The sequence below is a fragment of the Equus asinus genome, chromosome 25 (assembly GCF_041296235.1).
Source record: "Equus asinus isolate D_3611 breed Donkey chromosome 25, EquAss-T2T_v2, whole genome shotgun sequence".
In the NCBI taxonomy this organism is placed as follows: domain Eukaryota; kingdom Metazoa; phylum Chordata; class Mammalia; order Perissodactyla; family Equidae; genus Equus; species Equus asinus.
Window position 1 is genome coordinate 36,178,084 of NC_091814.1, and position 22,331 is coordinate 36,200,414.

Consider the following 22,331-nt stretch of genomic DNA (forward strand, 5'->3'; position numbering starts at 1 on the left):
CAAGGTCCATCCAGGTTGTTGCAAGTGGCACAATTTCATATTTCTTATGGCTGAGTAGTGTTCCATTGTATATGTATACCACATCTTCTTTATTCATTCATTTGTTGATGGGTCCTTGAGTTGCTTCCAAGTCTTGGCTATTGTGAATATTGCTGCAGTGAACATAGGGGTGCATATATCTTTTCAAATTAATGTTTCATGTTCTTTGTAGAAATACCCAGAAGTGGAATAGCTGGATCATACCATATTTCTATTTTTTATTTTTTGAGACATCTCCATACTGTTTTTCCATGGGGGCTTTACCAGGTTGCATTCCCACCAGCAGTGTATAATGGTTCTCTTTTCTCCACATCCTCTCCAACACTTGCTTTTTCTTGTCTTTTTAATAGTAGCCATTCTGATGGGTGTGGGGTGATATCTCACTGTAGTTTTGATTTGCATTTCTCTAGTAATTAGTGATGTTGAACATCTTTTCATATGCCTGTTGGCTATCTGTATATCTGCTTTGGAAAAATGTCTGTTCATGTCATCTGCCCATTTTTGATCAGGTTGTTGATTTTTTTGTTATTGAGTTATATGAGTTCTTTATGTATTTTAGAATATTAAACCCTTACTGGGTATATGATTTGCAAATATTTTCTCCAAGTTGGTGGGTGGTGAGTTGTCTTCTTGTCTTGTTGATGGTTTCCTTTGCCATGCAGAAGCTTTTTAGTTTGATGTAGTCCCATTTGTTTGCTTTTTCTTTTGTTTCCCTTGCCTCAGGGGACATGATATTCAAAAAGATAACTGCTAAGACCATGTCAAAGAGCATACTGCATATGTTTTCTTCCAGGAGTTTTACGGTTTAGGGTCTTACATTCAATCTTTAATCCATTTTGAGTTAGTTTTTGTGTACAGTGTAAGATAATGATCTACTTTCATTGTTTTGCATGTGGCTATCTGGTTTTCCCAGCAACATTTATTGAAGGGACTTTCCTTTCTCCATTGTATGTTCTTGGTTCCTTTGTTGAAATAGCTGTCCTGGGTCATATTTTTTGATTCACTCTTCTATTTGTCTTTTAATTACCATATTTAGATCATTTACATTTAATGTAATTATTGATATGCCTTGGCTTGTCTACCATCTTATTTTTGGTTTCCTATTTCTTTTTCTTTTTCGTTTCTCTTTTCTTTTTTTCTTTTCTTCCTGTGGCTTAGTTGAACATTTTTTAGAATTCCATTTAGATTTATCTATACTGTTCTTGAGTATATTTCTTTGTAGAACTTTTACAGTGATTGTTTTAGATGTTACATTTTATATACACTATTTATCACAATCTGTTGGTGGTGTATTTACTGGCTCTAATGAATTACAGGAAATTTACTTCTCTTTTCCTTCTTTTAACTCCCCCATTTATAATATAATTTTCTTGTGTTTTTTCTATGTACATTTAGAACCACATTAAACCAGTTCCACTGTCAAGCATAATTTAGAAAAATGAGGAGGAGAAGGAAAGCCTATAATATGTATCAGTATTGCTGTTTACTTTGGTCTTCCTTCCTCCCTGATTCATTCCAAGTTTCCTCTCTTCATCATTTCCTTTCGGTTTAAAGAGTTTTCTTTTCTGTTTTTTTTTTTTTTCTGCTTTATCTCCCCAAATCCCCCCAGTACATAGTTGTATATCTTAGTTGCAGGTCCTTCTAGCTGTGGCATGTGGGATGCTGCCTCAACGTGGCCTGATGAGCAGTGCCATGTCCACGCCCAGGATTCGAACCGGTGAAATCCTGGGCCACCACAGTGGAGCATGTGAACTCAACCCCTCAGTCACGGGGCCAGCCCCCTAAAGAATTTTCTTTACCATTCTTTTAGGATAGGTCACCTTGCTGCAAATTCTCTTAGTTTTCCTTTATCCAAGAATTTCTTGATTTCCTCTTTGTTCCTGGAAAATATTTCCTTGGGGTATAAGATTGTGGATTGATAGTTCTTCCCTTTCAGTACCATCATGTTCTTCTCTCGAGTCCTGAAGTCCCTTGTCAGTACGCTTTCTCTCCTTACAGAGTGTTCTTAACTGTGTTTTAAGATAATGTCCAGGGTTTTGCATTGTTCGTGGTGGGAGGAATAGGGAAATGCACATCTATTCTATCTTCCTGGAAGTGGTAGTCCAGGTACATTTTTAGATATTCTCCTAGTTCAGTGCTTGGACGGAGAAATTTTTGGTAAATATTGATTAGATGTATGAAGGTGCAGTGGAAGGTAATGGGACCATGACCTCCCGTGATCCATGTATTTATTCTCTTCATGCAGTCTAAGTTTGTCAATTGGTTTTTTAAGTTAGAAAGACTTGGACTTGATCCCTGGCTCTGCCATATCACCATTTTTTTGCTTTTGGAATTAATTTAATTAACTTCTGAGCCTCAGTTGCCTGATCAATAAAGTGCTGCTAGTAATGCCTCTGTCATAGGATTGTTGTAAAGACTGAGATAATTTTTCTAAAAGCTTTAGCATAGTGCCTGGTATACATGGTGAACTTATATTAATATTAGTTGTTTTTATTATATTGAGTTCCTTGTCAGTTAAGCTCATTTTCAGTTGCATTTTTGCCAAGTCAGGCCTTTCTGTATATAAGATTTATACTTATCTTTCATCATTTTGTCTTGTCGGGTTTGGTATGACAAGATCACCAAGTCCTTGTTCTGTCTAACATATTTGATGAGGTCTCTCCTTATCAGATGATGACTTAAGACTTTTGACTAGGACAGTGCTGAGAACACAGCTCTAGCTTTATTTCTGTTAGAGACTTACTCCAGGTTCCTTTCTTAGGGCCGGGAGGTGGGGTGGAGACTGGCCCTGAGCTCACATCCATGCCCAACTCCCTCTGCTTTATATGTGGGTATGAGGGATGCCTACCAGCATGGCTTGATAAGCAGTGGTAGGTCTGTGCCCACATCTGAACCAGTGAACCCTAGGCTGCTGAAGCGGAGCATGTGAACTTAACTGCTGTGCCACTGGGCCGGCCCCTCCTCCAGGTTCTTAGGACTCATTTGTTCACTGCTTTCTGGATTGCATTTTTCTCAATGAACTACAAATCCACCTAACTGAAAATTCAGTCCAACCTTCTCCATCTTGCCTCTAAGGATAATATGACTTTGTCAAATGTGTTGCTGAAATCAGATTATGCTTTGTTTATGCTGTTCCCTGATCTACCATTAGAATTACCTATTAAATAAAATGGACCTAATTTAACTCAAATCAATACCATGTTCATTAGTGAACAAATGCTGTTTCTAGTATGCTTCTTTTCCAAGTATTTATGAACCGCGTGGGATACAAGGCTGCAACTCATGTAGAAACAGAGTGTTGGGGCTGGCAGCAAACCTGGAGTTCAGCACTCACATTTTATGGGTGAAAAAGCCACGCCCAGAGCACTAAGTGAGTGCCCAGGGTCATATGCTACATATTTTCAAGGACCAGCTCTGGGCACTGTTTTAGAGGACTATGGAGCATTCATGACACCTAGTGGTCAGCTACTCTTACATGGATTTTGCATCATCAGTATCATAATGTGATTTTTGAAAAATTTGAATAAAGTGTAAATACCTCGTAAGGGTCTTTTTTAACCTGCTGTTTGATTCCTGGGATCCTTTAGTGAAATGTGTTGCAGTTTGAAGGATGGCCAGCAGAGGGTGCCAAGGGTTCATTCATCTACCCTGCCATGCCTGGTTTTCTTTCTTGAGAATTGTTAACCATCAAAATTTTGGACTATTATTTGGGCAATGATTTTTTTGTCTGAGTTGTTTCCTGCTGTATCCCTAGTGCCTAGAATAGTGCTTGATGTATAGTAGGCTTCCAGTAAATATTTGTTGAATTCATATTTACTGTTGTAAATAATTTGTGTAGCACTTTTCGTTGGGGATTTAAGAATTCAAGAATAGGGGCCGGCCCGGTGGCGCAGCGATTAACTTCACACGTTCTGCTTCTTGGTGGCCTGGGGTTCGCCGGTTCGGATACCAGGTGTGGACATGGCACTGCTTGGCAAAAGCCACGCTGTGGTAGGCGTCCCACATATGAAGTAGAGGAAGATGGGCATGGATGATGGCTCAGCACCATTCTTCCTCAGCGAACAAAAGAGGAGGATTGGCAGCAGTTCGCTCAGGGCTAATCTTCCTTAAAAAAACAGAATTCAAGAACATTAAGGATAATGACAAAGGTGCCTTAATGTCCAAGTCAGTGGATTAATTTGAACCACTGGCTCAATATTTTACTTTTTGAATGTGGTATTTTTATAGTTCTGATATTTGCAAAATCAGACCAGACTTTGATGACCATCTTGGGTTAGTTAATGGTGTCTGATTGGTCTTGTAGCAAAGTGTTACATCGTGTTTTCTTTTCTTGTGAATCCTCTGTTAAATTTTTAATATTTCTGATAGTTCTAAATGGGACTATAATGAGTCTCAGAGTAATATATTAGTAGAGAGATTTGCCAAATTGGGGCACATTTCTTTTAGACAAGGGAATTCTCCCTCAGTGACATAAGGTGTTCTAATTCCTGCCTGGGACTTTACAGTCGTTGGGTAGGGCAGTTTAAGGATTTGAGCACCACGGGGAAGAGTCAGAGGAACGGGTTTCAAGACTTGAAAATTTAAGACCGTTTTGTTCCAATTTAATTTTAGAAGAACATCTTAAATTTTGATGTAATTCATGTTTTAAAAATTAGTTTAAGGATAATTGGCTGTGTAAAAAGGCAAAAGAGTGTTCTTTGTGTTGCTTATGGCAGCTTGGTTAAAAACAAACAGTTGTGATGTATCTGGAGAACTATGAACCTCCAGATGTTAAAAACGGCGTCAGTGGGAGCATTGTTCAATTAATATTCAAAATTTCCCACAAAGTCTGTTATGCTTGGAACAGACTACCAGACTGTCCATTGAGGGTATCGGGTACCCTCTGATTATTCCACAGCCTCTAAATTATATGGGTCAACATCACTGCGTTTTAACCTCTCATTTCCAAGCAACAAAATGTTAGGTGAATTATTCAGACGTGATTTCTTTTTTCATAGCACAAATTATGAAGTATTTATTTAAATGGTCTCATGTTTTACCCCCTTGCTAATGTTTCCCAAATATAAATTTTATGTGTGCTAAAATAATTATGGTAGTTTTAGTATTTGGCTAATAGTTTTAAACCCAACTTTTTACAAAATAACAATATTAAAACAACAGTAATCTCGAACCAGATCTTGAGACTAATTTTTCTAAAATTCAAAATATTTGCGTCTTTCCTTGAATAATTTTTGTTTTGTACTGAACATTTTTATTTGTTGTCAGTGTACTGCATTGGAACAAAAACTGAAAAAACTCACTGAAGATTTGAGTTGTCAGCGACAAAATGCAGACAGTGCCAAACGTTCTCTGGAACAGAAAATAAGGGAAAAAGAAAAGGAATTTCAAGAGGTAAGGTAAATGGATTCAGGAGTTTGTCCGGAAGGGTATTGTGGGCATTTCATAGTTTCATCATTTGTAAAGAGAAGCTGTTGATCATCTTTTAGGTTGTTCTAGAGAGGAAATGCTTTGTGAAGAAAAGGTCACTGTATTTTCCTTCACACTTTCCATCTTTTTGTTTTTGATTGGAGAAGGGGCTCGTAGTCAGCATGTTCTTTTTTATCCATGTTTTCTGATTTGTTGGAGATTCGATACTGAGTGGGAAAAGATCATAGCCAGCCCTGGTGGTCTAGTGGCAAAGATTCGGTGCTCTCACACTGCAGCCCGAGTTTGTTTTCCTGTCAGGGAAGCACACCACCCATTGGTGGTTGTACTGTGGTGGCTGCGTGTTGCTGTGATGCTGAAAGCTATGCCTCCAGTATTTCAAATACCAGTAGAGTCACCCATGGTGGACAGGTTTCAGTGGAGTCTTCCAGACCAAGACAAACTAGGAGCAAGGACTTGGCCACCCATTTCTAAAAAAATTGGCCATGAAAACCCTATGAATGGCAGCAGAGCATTATCTGATAGAGCACCAGAAGATGAGAGGATGGTGCAGAAAGACCGGGCAGGGTTCCACTCTGCTGCACACAGGGTCACTAGGAGTCGGAATCGACTGCATGGCACAAACATCAAAGGAAAGGATCATATTTCTTTGAAACACTCTCTGTTGTGAAGGAAATTGTATTACATTCTACAGGTGTTTTTAGAGCCTGTGGGTTGGAAAATAGGAAATGTAGTTGATGTGGTGGGGAAAGAAGTTGGCAGACAAGTTAGGGCCGAAGATGCTGTTCTACACGTATTGGTACCATTTCTGGTGAGTTAGTCTGAAATTGTATCATACAGATTGAAGGTCTATAGTCTTTTAGTTAGAGAAACTGGAAATATTAATCCAGTATCCTTATGTGGTTATCAAAGTTAGTTGGTGGCATATGCTTCCTACCATTCTAAATTGTAAGTGGTATGTGGTCTTTGGTATTTTAAAGCCCGTTTCTGAGTGTATTTGATTTCTCGGCTGAGTTGTGACTATTACAGCTCAGCTCTACTCTCTTTTGCCCCTGGATATTTCAAAAGAGAGATAATTAATTTAAGATTGAGGATGGGGCGGAAACAGGCTAGTTTGCATGTGTTCAACTGGCTGCCTCCTTCCCCTTTCCCACAGAGGCCTGGATTTGATTACTGGGACCAGAGCTCAGGCTGATTATGTTTATCGCTAAGTGGATGGTCAGCCTGGCTCCCTGTTGTCTCCCGCTCTTTCAGTCTAGCATCGCCCTGGCGATGTTTGTGCCTCACCCTGGAATCTCCCTTGTTAACCAGCGTCGGTGTGATGCGTGTGTGTTTTGCTTTTCAGGAGCTCTCCCGTCAGCAGCGCTCCTTCCACACGCTGGACCAGGAGTGCACTCAGATGAAAGCCAAGCTCACACAGGAGTTACAGCAAGCCAAGAACATGCACAACATCCTACAGGCTGAACTGGATAAAGTAGGGTGCTAGCTTATTTCTCACTCCTTAATAACCCCCCTTTTTCCTTATATGTGTTATTTCTGTACCACAACTGACATTATGATACTTTTAAAGAAGAAATGCTCTATCCTCACTTTCCTTGCTTATCAAAGAGGAGAAGAAACTGAACCTGTCAGGGTCTGGGTTTTCTCATTTACAGAAGGGAGGAGGAAGTGAGGGTCTCAGATCTGAAGGTCTCTGGAGGGCTCTGGTATTCCAGGGGTTCTTGGTCATGTTACCAGGTGGGAGCTATCCCAAGTAGTTTATGCCCCTAAATAGTCAAAGCACTGAAAATTATAATCAGCTCACTTATTTAACACTCATTCCAAAAATGATCTCATCCAGTTTTATGGCTTTACATGTCATCTACATGACAAGGACTCCCATGTTTATATCTCCAGCCTGGATCTCTGTCCCGAACTTCAGACTTGTGGGTGTGTACCTGATATTTCCACTCGCGTGTCTCATGGGCATCTCACACTTACCGTGTCAGTAATGGAACTCCAGCTGTGGTTTGCAAACTTGTTCCTCCCTTCGTCTTCCTCATCCTAGTAAAGAACACTTCCCTCCTTCACAATGCTCAGGCCAAAACCTCCATGTCGTCTTCAACTTTGCTTTTTCTCTCACACCTCAAAGTAATCCATTAAAACACTGTCTACTCTACCTTTATTTATTTACATGTTTGTGTATTTGTGTATATCTGTGTATATTTGTGTGCATAAGTATATGTGTGTGTATTATATGTATAGTATATCTGAACTTTTTTGTGTTAAGACACAAAATCTATATAGAACAAATGTTTAACGATAAATTGGTATAAGGCATGCTCTCTCGTAATCATTATCTATGTCAGGGGATAGAATCTTGTCAGCCACCCAGAAACTGTGCTGCATACCTCCCTGCTAAGAATCAACCTGACTTATGTCTGTCTATGTTTTGTACTGAATATGACTGCTTTCACCAACTCTAGTGCTGTATCTGGTCTAAGATGCCATCATCTCTCACCTGGGTCCCCGTACCAGCCTCCTCACTGGGGTCCCCCTACTTCCTCCTCACTGTCTGTTTTCAGCCCGCGGCCAGAGCGAGCCTTTCACAGTGTGAGTCAGATCACGTCACTCCTCTACTCAAAACTCTGCAGTTAACTCCTGTCTCTCAGAGTAAGAGCCAGGTTCTTCCAAAGGTCTGCAGGACCCTCCGTGGCCTTCCCACCACCTCATGTGCTGACCTCATCTCCCCGTGTGCCCCTTGCTGACTCTATTGTAGCCACATGGCTTCTTGCCGCTGGTGGGCACACCCAGCACCTGACAACTTTGGCTTTGCTCTTGGGGATGCTCTTTCCCCAGACAGCAGGGCTCATGCCTTCACTTTCTTGAGCTTTCTGCTCCGGTGTCACCTTACCAGTGACATCTTCCCTGGGGTCACTACATAGATCCCCCCTCATTGCTTTCTGTTTACCTTGGTTTATTTTTCTCCACGGGGCGTATCATCCGACATAAGAGACAGTTATTTGTTTATTTTTATATTGTCTTCCATCACTCAAATCTTTCCACGAGGACAGAGCTGCGTCTGTTTAGTTCTCTGCTGTGACTATAGCACATAAACCCTGCGTATCCGTAGCTTTCAAATGGCAGAACATGCAGTGCCGTTGTTCATGCTTTTCTTGACTTGACCCATTTTGCCTGAGAGGGTGACACTGCTTAGAGTTTACCCTGAATATGTCGGGTATTCACTTGTTGTCACAGTGTCATCTATGTTCTCAGTGTTTGCTTCTTTGTTTATTTGCTAAAACTAAGGGTTTACCATTTAGGTAGAGTCTCTTATTTTATGAAAAATATATTAACTCTCAAATTCAAGATATAACAGTAGGGCATGTCGGCCTCTCTGAGTAGAGGAACCGAGCGTGGGGGATGGCAGTTGGGATGGGGAGAGCTACCGCTTATCGTCATCCATTATACAGGATGGACTGTCAGGAGTGCTTACAGAGTTATCCTGCTCTCTCTGCATCTTTCCAAGTTTGGTAAAAAGAAAAAAAATCCTCCTTTCCCAGGATAAATTATTAACTGTTTAATGGATTTCCTCCAAGCCCTTTAAATAAAAATACTTTTATAAATATGTAATTGGGGTTTTTTGGTTTGATTTTTGTTTAAAGAGGAATATTCTGTTTGTAGTGTCTGAGCCTTGTTGTTATTGGATGTTTTGTGGTCTATTTAATCACCCCCCTGCTGATGTATGTTTAGTTTCTCAGCATTTTTTGTTCACTGTAGCACTGTTGGTCATATCACTGTGCAGGTATCTGTATGCATGCTGAGAGCCCTTCTGTGGACCAGTTTCTCCATGTGAAATTGATGGCTTCAGGGGCATATGTGTTCTATCATTTGTTACGTACTGTCACCAAAAACATGTGGTTTACTCTCCCACCAGATGTGAGAGAGGTCCGTTTCCTCCCATCCTTGCTAATAGCAGACAGGTTGGTTTTGCCAACAAAGGAGTGAAAAATGTCATCTTATCATTGTTTTAATTCATACTTCCTTGATTGTCATTCAGGTTATTTGTTTCAGAAATTTTTTGTCGTTCATATTTTTTTTGCTTTTGTGTTTTTTTGTTTTGTGAGGAAGATTAGCCCTGAGCTAACATCCACTGCCAATCCACCTCCTTTTTTTGCTTGAGGAAGATTAGCCCTGAGCTAACATCTGTGCCAATCCTCTGCTTTATATGTGGGATGCCTCCACAGCATGGCTGATGAGTGGAGTAGGTTTGCACCTGGGATCTGAATCGGCGAACCCTGTGCTGCCAAAGTGGAACTCACGGAACTTTAATCACTTGGCCATAAGGCTGGCCCCATCATTCGTATTTTTTAAATAAAATTTTCTGTTTCTATCCTTTGCTCTTTTTAAAAATTGGTTTGTCTTTTTGTAAATGAAATCATAGAAGTGCTTTACTTATTGTGTTATGGATGTCTCAGTTTTATTCTATTGTATGGTATGTTCTCCTAGTCTGGTTCTTATCTCAACTTTTTTTGGGGGATTGTTTGTTACTATTTAGTTGTTTTATTTTTCATGGTTAAATTTTTTTCCTTCGTGGCTTCCTCCCCAAATCCAGCCTTTTTCGGCTCTCAAATGCTGTTGCTAAGTGATGTCACATGTTGATATGATGGCATTTTAAGTTAAACTTATGGTGCTGTATTTAACAGTCTTGACCAAAATTATATATTGTGTCTCAACCAATAGCGATGGCATCAATTTTTTTAATCCATGATTTGTTTTTTGTTATCGAAGAGTAATGACTATATAAAAAGTAAAGAACATAAAAATGAAACTTTGCCTTGTTTTCTCGCTGTAGGGCACATCAGCGAAGCACCAGCTAGAAAAAAATTTGGAAGAGTTTAAGCATAAGTTCAGCAGAACTGAGCAGGCATTACAGGCGAGTCAGATCAAGGAAAATGAGCTGAGGCGAAGCAGTGAGGTGAGTGAGGGGCAGAGACGCAAATGCAGCCGTTTCTGTGCAGAACGAAGAGGGGTCAAAGAGAATTTCCACACCGTTTTTCAGTGGGTTTTCATGACCCTACATAATTTTCTTTTTTATTTGCCACAGGTGAGTATTACAAAGTATTTTTTATACAACCTATAACATAGAACATAAGTGCTTTTTTTACTTTCTATTCCATTATAATTACTAATTTGCATCTAGCAATTATAGGAAACCTTGACTTCTATTAAGAACACGCACTCCGTTTTTTTTTAAGATTGTTTTAGACCACCTGGGAGGTGGAAGGTTGGAAGAAAGTGAAGGATTTTCCAAATGGAAAGAAAAAGAAATTGGCGATGGGACGTATAACGTAAATCTCTTTTCCAGGGGTTAACTTTTGAGTCATCAAATATTAAAAACCTTGTGGAAAATCATAGATTTCAATGAATAAAAGTAATGACAAAGAGTTTCTAGATTTAAAATTCTTATAAAAACATGAAGTTATTGTACATTATGTTACTCTGGCTTCAAAAGTCAGCACTAACCTTAGTGTTGAGCCTGTGCAAGCGTGGTTGACTGTGTCTTTGGAGATTCATGCTTTTTATACAGAATGGTGGATGAGGTATTCCTGATGGCATGGATATGAGGAGGACCCTGATGTTGCTTCTACTGATGGGATTTTATCCATACTTAACTTTAATTTGGCTTCTCCCTGAATTTATTTAGTAGCCTGGTGTTTATTTTAAAGGGCTTAATTAAGAACCATTTCGGGATGGTTAATGGGCTGAAACAATTCGAATAGAGCCATAAATCAGCGTTGTAATTTTACAAAGAAGCACAGGCCAACAGAAGTTTCTTTTCCTTCAGCTGTCACAGGAAAGAATTTTTTCCCCTTATTCTTTAAATATTTTGCAATCACTTTTTTAGACTGTAAAGATTCCTTTTTTTAAAAATTCTCTCTAAAGAACAGTTACTTATCCAGTTGAGGAAAATCTAAATGGACTTATCCCCATGGCTTTGAAGAATGTAGCGTGATTGTAAGATCAGAGCAGCTGTCGGTAGCAGACTCTTGTGAAAGCATCCAGCCTCAGAGGGTAATCCTGCTGGAGACAGCAGGCCACAGCTCCAGGAACCCAACTGCAAGAAAACTTCATATCAGATGATGGTTTCATCAGCGAACGTTTTCAAATGGAAGTGTTTGTTTCAGCAAAACAAATGTTTGCCTTTTGGCCAGTGGGGACCAACCAACAGATGCTTCTGCTCACATTTCCACAGGCAGACTGGCACCGAACTCTTCCCTCTGTGAGCTTCCCTTTCAGCCAGGAGCTCTCCCGCGACTCCACTGGCTGCTTGGTGGAAACATTTTGTAAAAGCAATCGTCTGGTTAAGAGGGTCCAAACGCTTGTGAAGCTGCTTGCTTGGCCAAGGCGCAGCAGTGGGCTGGACGTTGCCTTGCAGGTGTTTCTGAAGACTTGTGCATCCCCGCAGGGTCTGGTTTGTCAGCTGTAGAGCTGTCCACGATGAACTCCAGCCTGGACCGAGTTAAATGCCTATCGTGTTGCATTTATATTTCATTGATTGCTGCGTCCAATGAGGGCGGTCATGTGGAAGTGCCTAGCACAGGGCCAGGGAATTCATTTAGTATTTGTCTTAATTTATGTGTGTGTGTGCATGTGCATGTGTCTTCTTTTGAGGATGATATCAAGAATTCAAAGGATTTGGCTGACTCTTGCATTTTGAATTGGGATTGGGGTCAGAAGAGTGATTTACCCAGTTAGAGAGTGGTGTAACTTAGTGGTAAAATGTTGGTGGCTTTAGTGAGTGAGATCTGAAATTGCATTGCTTTTCTGCCACCTACCTGCTGTGTGACCTTGGGACAATGACTTACCCTTTCTGATTCTGACTTTCCTTATTTGCCTATAGGGACTAATAATACCCCTCCCTTTTCAAAGCTGTATTAAGGATTAAATTAAATTTTGTAGGTAAAAGGCTTAGACCAGTGCTCAGCACACAAATGCTCAGTAAATTATTGCAGTCCACCTGCTCATTCCTTTCATCTTCACAACTGTTGTGACCTTGTGTGCTGTCACCCAAAGTCACAGAAAGTCCTGAGCAGGGGACAGTGCATTTGAGACATTTCTCATTTAAAATTGTGCCTGATCTACTATTCTTTCACTCTGGTTATCTTTCTGTATCTAGTTATAAGTAAGTACAATCAAGTTTAGCATGCTTATACGTTTTGGATGCCGAAATAATGTGACAGTTGTACTGAAATTTTCCTCGTCCGTGTTTAGCAAACTAATATGTTGCTCACAATGAGAAACCGTCAGTAGTGGAAACGTGATTTAATGGCCCAATCAAGGGTACAGTTAACATTTAGTGTCAAAGTGAATGGAGGGTTTAGAGAAGCTGCTCGTCCAACATCCAGTAGCTGCCCATGTCATTGTGGTTAGCAGTAATAGACCATCATTTGACAGCCAAGATGAGGGAATGCTTGCTTGGGGACCTTCTCAAGCGTGGGGATCTATATTATACCAGGTCCTCTAAGGAGCTTTGGCTGGCAGGGAAGAATGATGCAGTGGAAGGCGAGAAACACATCCTTTGCATCCATCCCTTGTTCACGGTATAGACTTAGCCCCAGCAGGGGACGTATTAAGCTTCATTCATGGATGGGATCAAGAAGTGCCACACTGTAGCTGAAATGTGTTTTGTCTGGCCCTGGGAAATGGTGCTTCCCCTTCTACTGCTAAACCGAAGTTGATCTTGGTGGAATTGCTTGCTTAAGCTCTCACGCTGGCTTGTGGTTACGGGGATTTTTGTTGTGTTTTTCCAGACTAGTGCCCAACTCTGCACACCCTGTGAGGATGCAAGAGATGCCTAGGAGAATAGATCCTTGTATGCTTAACTCATTGTTGATAATGAGCTACCCAGTCAAGTCTTAAGTGGCTGTAGCCTTCAGAAAACTAATTGCTGATGGATGGCAGCCTACAGCTCCGTTTTCAGATGGTCATTTTCTAAATTCTGGCCTTTTAAAATTCTTGGGTTGGTCATAGCCATAGCATTATAAGCCTGCTGGGTCCCAGGATTGGCTGAAAATTTCTTCGTTAGAAACAAATATTTACGGAGCTAATGCCAATGTAGAGAAAGACATGTTAATCTTGCCAATGAGCGCACTATTCATTTAAACGTCTCTCAATATGGACAAAGATAGATAGAGACCACCAGATACATAAACATATGTTGCCCCCTCCCTGCCTGGCTCCCCCCCCACCTTTTCTCCTTCTTTTTACCTTCCTTCCTCCTATTGGGTTGTACCCAGCTTTGCACACAGTGTCTTCTCAAACTTCTTGTCACACCTCTAGATGTAGATGCCATTTGATTAACTTTTTAGAGTAAGAAAATATTTTATAAGTTGCAAAATAACAATGCTAAGTCAACCCAGGTGGTTAAATTCTAGCGATGCTCTTACCTTGGACTCATTCAGCTGTTCTTAGCATTGATCACATGGCAATGGCTGCTGTTAAATTTTGGGAAGGAATACTAATAATAATGCTCCATTACCCTTGTTAAAATGCTTTAAGGTATTTTTCCTTTCACATCTGTGGTCTCATTTGAGTGGTGATTATTCTGAGCCTGAAGAGCAAACAAGCAATTATAGTTTCTGTAGTTTAATGATGCTAGTTTAAGTCAATAACATCGTTGCACCTTAATGATCATTCTTTGCAGAATTTAACACTGACTGGTACAAACATTGGCCTCTCAGTCTTGAGGTCAGTTGGAGCTGCCCTTTAGTCCTGATCGATCTCTTAATTTGGTAGAGTGTGGGTTGAGCTCATGGAAGGGAGGCAGGATTAGGACAAAGGAGATGGGAGTGGAACTGCAACAGACTCTGTCTTATTTTGATGGTGAAATGAACCTCCATACATGAGTACAGCAGCTGCCAGCAAGTTTTCAAGTACTTTCTACTAGCCAGATTCTCCCTCTTCTTGAATTTGGCTTAGCTGCATCGGTACCCATCTGCTGGTAGTAACCAGACTGATAATTGAAGGCAGCCTTCCAGCACAGCGTTGCCAGGGCCATCTGTTTTCTAACAGTGCAGTAGGGTTTTGGAGGATGGGTCTTAATTGTTTCTTTAAGATTCAAAATTTTCCTCTGCTTCTCAGAGGGGTATTTTTGGAATGCAGTTTTATAATAAGTTAGCTCTATGAATTTTTTGTCCCCCCAGGATGTGAGGTGCTTGGTTCTGTCAGTTTGTAGCCCTATGTGCCAATTCCCCGTGGTCCACACGGTGGCATAGAATATAGGCTGAGATATTTATCAGCTATAAAATCGTCGAAGGTTGAAACACAGGTTGAGGAATATGGATAGAGGATTTATAAAATTTATTATGCAAGTCATATTTGGTTAATAAGCAATAGCGTTTCTATTTGGCATATAAATATTGCTTGGTTTTAAGATTCAGAAAAATATCCAGGTCTGCCTAGTAATAGAACGGAAGTGCATGTGTGTCTCTGTCACTTTGTTGCACATCGATGGATGGATTCTTCATTTCATCAGGTACCCAAAAAGCCTGTTTTCGTTGTGAAAGCTCAAATTCCCCATCTAAAATTAATTCTTTCTTCCATGATCCAGCTCTTTGCTTTCCTGTAGCATACGCCACCTTTTTTGTATTTTAGCACATCCTGATGTGTGTTAAGTGGTTGGTATAACATCTTCCCCCACTGGGGGACCTGCCCTCAGGGCAGAGACTCAGTCTTATTTATATGTGCATCTTTATAATGCCCATTCCAGCAGCTTGCACATTGCATATTTTCTTCATAAACATTTATTAAAGGTCGTTTTACTCATAAAGACATCCCCATAACAGTGAACCTTAAGATGGTTTTAATGACAAGTAAAAATGTGTCACGTGGATTTTTTGGTCCTTCAGCACCACAGACCTCTGCGAAGGTATATTTGATCATTCAAGTGTGATAGAAAGTTGGAGCTTGTGTCTTTGAGGATCTTAAGGCTTTTCCTTATGAGCTAACTCTTTAACAAGCATAGAGACATCCAGAAAGTTCAAAGAAATCTATTTCTTAAAGGAAAAAGATTATCGTCAGTATTGGGTTTTGTGCTTTGTGGTTTTTCTTTTGACTTTTATTCATAAATCATTTGATTGAAGTAAGAATGTCTAACTCCATTAAGTGCTCAAAGGGAAAGTGTGATTTCTCCCACAGAGAGAGAAACTAACAGTTCCTTTAGGGACCCTTCCGAAGGAAGAAGTCATAATTGGCTTGAGTGTTGTTTTGATTATAACCAACTGAATGTGTCCTTCAGGAAATGAAGAAGGAAAACAGCCTCCTCAAGAGTCAGTCTGAGCAAAGGGCCAGAGAAGTGTGCCATCTGGAGGAAGAACTGAAGAAGGCCAAACAGTGTTTGAGTCAGAGCCAGAATTTGGCAGAAGAAATGAAGGGTAAGTAAGCTTTGTGTTTTAGGGTTATATCTCTAAGCTCATGTTCCCCTGAGGGAGGATGGATGGCATTAGAAACTTCTCTGAATTTTTCCATATATTCTCCCAGAAAGATATCTGCAGTTAGCAAGGAGAAAGTTTTCCTTCTTCCACTTTTTAGTTTCCACAGTGATAGTCGGCCATTTTTTATATTGGAACACGTTGAGTCCCAAATTGCCTGGCTTTTCAGCACAACAGAAGGGTAAATATTTTCCACACAGAAGTAAATTATCAGTGCTGTCTCTTGCCCCAGAGTGCTATTCTTTGTGTCTCAAGTGTGTTAGTTATGTCTAGACAGCTCATCTCCCCACTCATTACCATTTCCCTGATAATGGAAAAAACCCTATATTAAATACTTGTTTTCCCAGCCCTTAATGACCGTTGTTTTTTGATGACTTACTTCACTGAGTGATTTTATTTCCTTACTTGCTGTAGAGCCGCAGAGTTATGCTATACACGCCAGATGAATCCACCGTTAGTTTCATGTTTATTTCTATGGACTATATGTCTTTTACTTACATTTTTTCTCACCTGAGGTATTTGCATGTCTAGGATTTCTTATGACCTGACCTGTGGAATGTGTGTCACACTTCTCTGTGACTGTTTTCTTTTTGTAAATTCTCATCTCCCCAAGGCAGCTTTCAGTTTTTCCATGGCAGTCAGTAGAAATGTCAGTCTTCAGCTTTCTTGAAAGAAAACTATCAGAAAAGGAAGGATTAGAGCATGTTTCAGTGTTGGTCACCGGTGTCATCGTTTGAGGTCCTCACAAGCAAAGTGGGTTGCTAGCCCTTGTGGTGCCATCTCCACAAGCCATCAACTCTCAGCGGGTTAAAAATAGGACTTGTTTTCCATCCACTGTAACATCTGAGGTTATAATACGTGCTACCTTTATCATCTGCCTTTGAGATTCTCAACTTGTTTTCCCCCGACATTCTTGAGGAATATGAAGCCTTCCCATCACTGTTGAATGAAAGAATTATGGTTATTCTCAACTAGGGAGGGGCCAGTGGGTTGAAGCGGGTTATTAGGCAGAAAACACTGTGGTAATGGAGTTTGAAAAATCTTACAGGTGATTCTCATATTCATGGATACCCCCGTTATTGTGAGGGGCTGGGCTGTGGGTGACGTTGTTCCTTTGTAATACATATAGGCCTTGAGAGCTACTGGTATGCAGCATCACTTACTCTTTTCTATTTAAGCCCGATCCTGTGGATTTTTGGCTAAAACGGTGGAGTAGTTATTTACTTTTCTGGGAAATCAGAATTCCTCCATAGTGAAGTGGGATATTTCCGTTTCAGTGCGGCTCTTGTCACAGTGTTCTCGCTTTGAATAAGTATTTCAAAAGGGGAAAAATACACATATACATAAACAGAAAAGAAAGGAAAGCTTCAAGTGCTTAGGAAAATAATCCACTGGTATTTTATACAACAACACTTGAGTAAGCTACTTAGAAGATGAAGAAATATATTACCATCCTTAAAAGGACTGTCTTCTTATTGTCTTTATATAATTAGATAATTATCAGATGGATCTGCTTTCCAGGAGGGACCCAGGTAATAATGCCAATTTTTTTTTTTTAAAGATTTTATTTTTCCGGTACATAGTTGTATATTTTCTTTTAGTTGTGGGTCCTCCTAATTGTGGTGTGTGGGATGCTGCCTCAGCATGGCTTGATGAATAGTGCCATGTCCACACCCAGGATCTGAACTGGCAAAACCCTGGGGCCGCATGAACTTAACCACTCAGCCATGGGGCCAGCCCCTAATGCCAATTTTTATAGGACTTGAAAAGCCGTTTTAGAGTTTAGAATTCTTGTAGAATAAATATTTATTAAAAACATGACAACTTAATAAAATTTATTTCTTTTTAATAGCTAAGACTACCTCTCAGGAAACCATGTTAAGAGATCTTCAAGAAAAAATAAATCAGCAAGAGAATTCCTTGACTTTAGAAAAACTGAAGCTTGCCTTGGCTGATCTGGAAAAGCAGCGAGATTGTTCTCAAGACCTTTTGAAGAAAAGGGAACATCACATTGAACAACTGAACGATAAGTTAAGCAAAACCGAAAGAGAGTCTGAAGCTTTATTGACTGCTTTGGAGTTAAAAAAGAAAGAATGTGAGGAATTGAAAGAAGAGAAAACTCTGTTTTCTCGTTGTAAAAGTGAAAATGAACAACTTTTAAGTCAGATGAAATCAGAAAAGGAAAGCTTGCAGAGTAAAGTCAATCATTTGGAAACTTGTCTTAAGACCCAACAAATAAAAAGTCACGAATACAACGAGAGGGTCAGAACATTAGAGATGGAAAGAGAAAACCTAAACGTTGAGATCAGAAACCTTCACAACACAATAGACAGCCAGACTGTGGAGGTAGAGACACAGAAGCAAGCTTATGTAGAACTACACCAGAAAGCTGAGTTCTCAGACCAGAAACATAGGAAGGAAATGGAAAATATGTGTTTGAAAGTTTCTCAGCTCACTGGGCAAGTGGAAGATCTAGAACACAAGCTTCAGTTACTGTCAAGTGAAATAATGGACAAAGACCAGCGTTACCAAGACCTGCGTGCTGAATATGAGAGCCTCAGAGATCAGCTAAAATCCAAAGATTCTTCTCTAGTGACAAATGAGGCTCATCACAGAAGTCTTTTGGCTTTTGAACAGCAGTCTGCAATGAGTAACTCCTTTGCGAATATAATTGGAGAACAAGAAATCGTGCCTTCAGAAAGGAGCGAATGCCCTTTAAAAGTGGACGAAAGTCCCAAAACTTCATCCGTCTTACAACACAGAGTCGTTTCTCTTGAATTTTCATTAGAGTCTCAAAAGCAGATGAACTCAGATCTCCAAAAGCAGTGTGAAGAGTTGGTGCAAATCAGAGGAGAAATAGAAGAAAATCTCATCAAAGCAGAACAGATGCATCAAAGTTTTGTGGCTGAAACAAGTCAACGCATTAGTAAGTTACAAGAAGACACTTCTGTTCATCAGAATGTTGTTGCCGAAACTTTAGTTGCCCTGGAGGACAAGGAAAGGGAGTTGCAGCTTTTGAATGAAAAATTGGAAACCGAGCAAGCAGAGAATCAAGAATTGAAAAAGAGCAACCATTTACTTCAAGAAGCTCTGAAGGAACTACAACTTTTGTCTGAAACTCTGAGCTCGGAGAAGAAGGAAATGAGTTCCTTCATTTCTCTAAATAAAAGGGAAATCGAAGAGCTGACCCAAGAGAATGGGACTCTCAAGGAGATTAATGCAGCCTTAAATCAAGAGAAGATCAACCTACTCCAAAAAAGTGAGAGTTTTTCAAACTGCATAGATGAAAGAGACAGAAGCATCTCAGAGTTAGCTAATCAGTACCAGCAAGAAAGACTTATTTTACTACAAAAATGTGAAGAAACAGGAAATGCATTTGAGGATCTTAATGAAAAACATAAAGCTGCCCAAGAAAAGAACTCTAAATTAGAAGGCTTGCTAAATGAATGCACTAGTGTTTGTGAAAATAAGAAAAATGAGTTGGAACAACTCAAGGAAGCATTTGCAAGGGAACACCAAGCATTTGTAACAAAATTAGCTTTAGCCGAAGAAAGAAACCAGAATCTAATACTAGAGTTAGGGGCAGTGCAGCAAGATCTGAGATCTGAGATTACAGATATCCAAAACAATTCCAAGAGTGAGGCTGATGGTTTAAAGCAAGAAATTGTGACTTTGAAGGAAGAACAAAGCAAGATGCAACAGGAAGTTAATGCCTTATTACAAGAGAATGAGCACCTGATGAAGTTAATGAAGACTGAGCATGAGCATCAAAATCTAGAATTGGAACCGGCTAGGGACTCAGTGAAAGAAAGAGAGAGTGAGATAAATAGATATGATCTTCAACTTCCGATGGATCTTGAAGTGGAAGATACTTCTCTAGACAGTTATAAGGCACAATTGGCACAATTAGAAGCTAAGATAAGAAATATGGAATTAAAACTTCAGGAAAGTGAGGAAGAAAAGGAGTGCCTGCAGCGTGAATTACAGACAGTTAGAGGAGAATTAGAAACTGGAAGTTTGCAACAGGTAACCCAGTCTCAAGAAGTTAGAGGCCTTAAAGATACAGAAGAACAGTATATTTCGGTGCTTCACGAGTTGTCAACGAGTCAAAATGACAACGCACACCTGCAGTGCTCTTTACAAACAGCCATGAACAAACTGAATGAGCTCGAGAAGTTGTGTGAGGTACTGCGGGTCGAAAAGTTTGAACTAATATCTGAGCTGAATGATTCAAGATCAGAATGTATCACAGCAACTAGTAAAATGGCAGGAGAGGTAGAGAAACTAGTGAATGAAGTTAAAATATTAAACGATGAAAATGGTCTTCTCCAAGGTGAGTTCGTGAAAGAAATGCCAGAAGGTGAATTTGGTGAACAACAAAATGAGCAGAAGTCTGTGTCCGTAAATCCTTTGGATGACGGTGATTTCTGTGAGTCCTTGACATTGTCAAACAAAGAGGTTCAGATGCACTTTGCTGAATTACAGGAGAAATTCTCCTCTTTACAAAGCGAACACAAAATTTTACATGACCAGCACTGTCAAATGAGCGCTAAGATGTCACAGCTACAGTCCTATGTTGACATGTTAAAGGCTGAAAATTCAGTCTTGTCAACGAGTCTGAGAAACTCTCAAGGTGACTTGGTGAAGGAGGAAATGCCGGGACCTAGGGAGGGGCGTTTTCTGTCATTGTCATTCTCTTGTGTGACTGACAGCCCTAGTATCACAAGTCTGGGAGAATCCTCCTTTTACAAAGAGCTTTTGGAACAGACAGGGGAGGCATCACTTTTGAATAATTTAGAGGGGGATGTTTCAGCAAACCGGTCTCCTGCAGAGGAGGCATCTTCCAGCAGTCTGGAGGAGGAGGTTCTGACCAAGACAGACATCCCACCTGCCCCTGGGAGGAGTATTGAAGAACTGGAGACCCTCTGTCAGATGTATCGGCAGTCCCTCCAGAAGCTAGAAGAGAAAATGGAAAGTCAAGGGATTATGAAAAATAAGGAAATTGAAGAGCTCGAACAGTTATTAAGTTCTGAAAGGAAAGAGCTTGACTGTCTTCGGGAACAGTATTTGTCAGAAAATGAACAGTGGCAACAGAAGCTGACAAGCGTGACTATGGAGATGGAGTCCAAGTTGGCGGCAGAAAAGAAACAGACGGAACACCTGTCACTTGAGCTTGAAGTAGCGCGACTCCAGCTACAAGGTCTGGACTTAAGTTCTCGATCTTTGCTTGGCGCGGACGTAGAGGATGTGAGTAACATGGGCTGTACGTGCTGTTTCTCTAATTACATGCCTAGTAGGCACTCAATGAATGTTTGTTGAGTTGAAATCTACATTAGATCTAAATTAAAATATTTTTAGGATTCAGGACATAAAAACCAAATATACCAATGTTTTTTGAAAACAAACCAGAACTTTAGGAAAATGAGTAAACCTTGCTTGAGGGGTATGTTTTTATTGTAATTACATTTAAACACTATTAAGTGGGAAATTACTAAAGATGTTTTTAAATTTTGGAGAAAGTGATATTAGGGAGTCAGAAAGTCTTCAGGATGTGTATGGGTTGTTACTCTTTGTAAGTTAATAAAGCACATTTAAGTATTAAGTTAGGGCTAATATGATATGAATTTTAACCTCTCCTCTTTTCAGACTATTTTTGATGTTATAGTTACAGTCATGATGCTAAATATAGGAGTTTATTACATATTATTGAGTAATTTTCTAACAAATTTGCTCTGATACAAATCTATGATTTGGTATCAGTCATTTAAAGAGACATTTCTTTCCTTATTGAATATGAAATTGTTTGGTTACTTATAACTTTGTCCTTTCTAGTCGACCAGCTAAGCTAATACAGCTGCTCAGTTGACGAGTCTCGCTGACTCTCTCTGTCCACCTCTGTAAGGTGGGGGGCAGGTGGGGAGGGTGCAACCGTAGTCGTCACAGCAGCAGATCCCCATTTTACAGACGAGAGGAAGGTGAGGCCCAGACATGTGATTGATCCAAGAGTGTGGATTGTCAGTGCTGGATCTCTGATTAGTCCTTGGGCTGGGAATCTGGTCAGGAAGCCTTGCTGCCTTTTCTTTTTGAAGAATATCATAAGTAGTAAAGATGGAAGTTGAGCATTTTGTGTGGAATTTGTTAGCCTCTTTTTTGATAATCACCAAGAGAAATTTTATATTTAGGCTACCTAGAATATTCCTAGCAAGAAAAAAAATATGAAATTTAGATACATCACAATTTAGATGATTAAATAACTCATCTGAAGGGTTTGTCCTTTTGATAGATGCCTTACCCAGGGCCTCAGCCCAGACGACACCTACTGATGTTTGTTTAATTCTGTTGAATATTTGAATGGAGAGAGGAGAATGTGCTGGGAGGCATACCATTTGAAGAGAT

General features: G+C 40.0%; 1 protein-coding gene across 2 annotated transcripts in view; it reads left to right on the forward strand.

The window, feature by feature from the left end:
• The window catches only part of CENPF (centromere protein F), a 58,799-nt gene that overhangs the window by 15,005 nt on the left and 21,463 nt on the right, over positions 1–22,331 (forward strand). For both annotated transcript variants that reach the window (XM_014865782.3, XM_044758006.2), the window contains exons 8-12: positions 5,305–5,430; positions 6,809–6,937; positions 10,298–10,420; positions 15,743–15,878; positions 17,788–21,182. In XM_014865782.3, coding sequence (XP_014721268.3) covers positions 5,305–5,430; positions 6,809–6,937; positions 10,298–10,420; positions 15,743–15,878; positions 17,788–21,182 — 3,909 coding nt within the window. The remainder of the gene's footprint in view (positions 1–5,304; positions 5,431–6,808; positions 6,938–10,297; positions 10,421–15,742; positions 15,879–17,787; positions 21,183–22,331) is intronic.